This window comes from Balaenoptera acutorostrata, chromosome 4 (genome assembly GCF_949987535.1).
Source record: "Balaenoptera acutorostrata chromosome 4, mBalAcu1.1, whole genome shotgun sequence".
Taxonomy (NCBI): domain Eukaryota; kingdom Metazoa; phylum Chordata; class Mammalia; order Artiodactyla; family Balaenopteridae; genus Balaenoptera; species Balaenoptera acutorostrata.
In genome coordinates this window covers 29689828-29692582 of record NC_080067.1, presented here as the reverse complement: position 1 = coordinate 29692582, position 2755 = coordinate 29689828, and the positions used below count along the sequence as shown (strand labels likewise).

At 43.4% G+C, this 2755-nt stretch overlaps 1 protein-coding gene across 1 annotated transcript; it reads right to left on the bottom strand.

The window, feature by feature from the left end:
* Positions 1-619: 619 nt before the first annotated feature.
* On the bottom strand, positions 620-1637 carry LOC130708170 (40S ribosomal protein SA-like). The gene has a single exon (XM_057546142.1). It carries the CDS (start codon positions 1566-1568, stop codon positions 681-683), a length of 888 nt encoding a protein of 295 aa, XP_057402125.1. The 5' UTR covers positions 1569-1637; the 3' UTR covers positions 620-680.
* Positions 1638-2755: the final 1118 nt, after the last annotated feature.

The window sequence follows — 2755 nt, the reverse complement described above, 5'->3', positions numbered from 1 at the left end:
ATTCAACATTTGCTATTAATCGATTTCAAGGAAAGCAGCAAGCTGATGAATAGTTCTTGGGATAGTAAGAATCCTAGAGCTTAAATTAGATAGCAAGAATCACCCACAATGATACCTCAAGGTATTCACGTACCTCTGAGTAAAAGGAACATATATATATTTTATAGGTATGTGCATGAGGTAGCTATATTGTGTGTGTGGAGAAACTGTTCTCTTGGAAAAACTAGAAACATTCATGTGGTCTCACTATGAATTTTTTAAAGCTGGTACTGCTTGGTTACATGCTTTTTGCACTCTGTTGTAAATTTATTTTATATATAAATAAATATTATCCTATTACCAACCATCTCCATTAGAATCTAGCAGACCATGAAATAGGTTTTGCAAGATCAAGCAATGCACTTAGGCCCGGAAAAACATTGTTTTGGCTTCTAGCTTAAGAACTCATGGAGAAATAAAATTTTACATAATAGTTTGAAGAACATACACTATATAATCCTTTCCAGTCAAAGGTATTTCTAAAAAGGAAAGCAGATTATTTATAATTGCGAAAAATAAATGTTTCTACCTACGTCTTTGTCTACCTTACTAGTATTTCTTTTTTTTTTTTTTTTTTCAATTTTTAGAAACTTTATTTTCCATCAACCTATTTCCATTTTAAGAGTTTGTGGAAGAACAGTTTAAGACCACTCAGTGGTCGTTCCTACCCACTCAGTGGCCTGAGCAGTGGGAGCTGCAGACCAGTCTTCAGTGGCAGGCTGAGCACTCCAATCTTCAGTGGGGAACTGCTGAATAGGCACAGAGGGCACCTGCACACCTTCGGACCAGTCTGCCACCTCAGGCTGAGCAGCAGTGAACTCAGGAGCTGGAGCAGTCCATTCACCCTGAAATTCCTCCTTGGTCACAGCCTTCTCAGCTGCCGCCTGCTCTTCCTTTTCAATCTCTTCAGGATCTCTGTAGAAGTAGAGATCAGGCACGACCTCCCACGGGTGTTCACGGGAGATGGTGCCGCGCATGCGCAGGACTTCCCGGGCGAGCATCCACCACATCAGACCCACTGAGTGAGCTCCCTTGTTGTTGCATGGGATGGCAATGTCCACATACCGCAGAGGAGAGTCTGTGTTACACAGAGCAATGGTAGGCAGGTTAACGTAAGAGGCCTCTGTGAGAGGCTGGTGGTCAGCCCTGGGATCAGTAACCACCGGAAGTCTTGGCTCCCGGAACGCTGCCTGGATCTGGTTAGTGAAGGTTCCAGGAGTGAAGCGGCCAGCAATAGGAGTGGCTCCAGTGGCAGCAGCAAACTTCAGCACAGCTCGCTGGCCAGTATTCCTGGAGGATATGACACTGACATCAGCTGGGTTTTCAATGGCAACAATGGCACGAGCTGCCAACAGAAGCTTCTCCCAGGTTCTCTTCAGATTTATGATGTAGATGCCATCACTTTTCCTTTTGTAGATGTACTGTTCCATTTGGAAGTCAAGGTTGGTGCCACCTAAATGGGTTCCTGCTGCAAGGAATTTGAGGACATCCTCCTCCTTCATTTGCAGGACATCAAGGGCTCCGGACATTGTGAAAGTTTCCCTTTAAGTTACGACGGGAATCCAGAACAAAGCCGTATGGACCCTTATCTGGTGCAGAAAGCCTTACTAGTATTTCTAACTTACACATTTTCTGACCATCCATGTTTAAAAAAGTGTATTTTCTGTAATACAAAAATAACCCAAGGGGGACTTCCCTGGTGGTGCAGTGGTTAAGAATCCGCCTGCCAATGCAGGGGACACGGGTTTGAGCCCTGGTCCGGGAAGATTCCACATGCCGCAGAGCAACTAAGCCCGCGAGCCACAACTACTGAGCCTGCGTGCCTAGAGCCCGAGCTCCACTACAAGAGAAGCCACCGCAGTGAGAAGCCCACTCACTGCAACGAAGAGTAGCCCCCTCTCACCGCAACTAAAGAAAGCCGTGCGCAGCAACGAAGACCCAACACAGCCAAAAAAAAAAAACAAACAAACAAAACCCCAAGGACAAAGCATCCTGAGATTTAAATCTGCTAAATTAAAGACGAAGTAAGTGATGAATCCATTCCCCGACTTGTTTTGAGCACATAACTTCCAATGATAATGTCACTAAGAATATTATAAAGTTCAAGAGCAACTCAATGGCCACATCCTAGATGCAATTCTGAAATGTTGCTAAAATGTCAATGAATCAAGTGTATATTCCATTAATTAGGCAAATGATGCCCTATGATAATGACAGCAAATATACACAACCAATTATGGTTATAGGCATTCATTTAAATTTTTATTTAAATTGCATAAATTTTAGCACCTTTCACAAAGTGCATCTGCTGAGAGCCCAAAGTTCTAAAGGAATATTTAAGTACCCTCCCAAAGAAAAATTAAAGAGTTGTATTTTGCCCAGCATTTAAAGTGAGCGGGAAATATAGCAACACAAACTTTTGCAGCACAAGTTCTCTTGCCAAGTTTAGGAACTGGCAAAAGCCCAGGAAGGTTGGCACAGTGGGAACAGTCAGTTTTGATTGGCAGAAGGCATGCCTTGAGAGGCACGCAAAGCACACACAAGGGCACTTGTATTCTGGCTCCTGTGAGCCCCAGAAAAGAGGCAGTGTAAGGACCCCAGGATGCTTACACAGCAGAAGCCATCAGTTCTGCAGCATGCACGAAACATATCAATATTTTTATTTAGCAGAACGTGAGAGTTTTAAAAGAACTGAGCTTATGCTTGAAGAAAAATG

Bases quoted from the DNA above. Each gene is read 5' to 3' on its own strand.
- LOC130708170 (XM_057546142.1), bottom strand. From the start codon at position 1,568: ATGTCCGGAGCCCTTGATGTCCTGCAAATGAAGGAGGAGGATGTCCTC.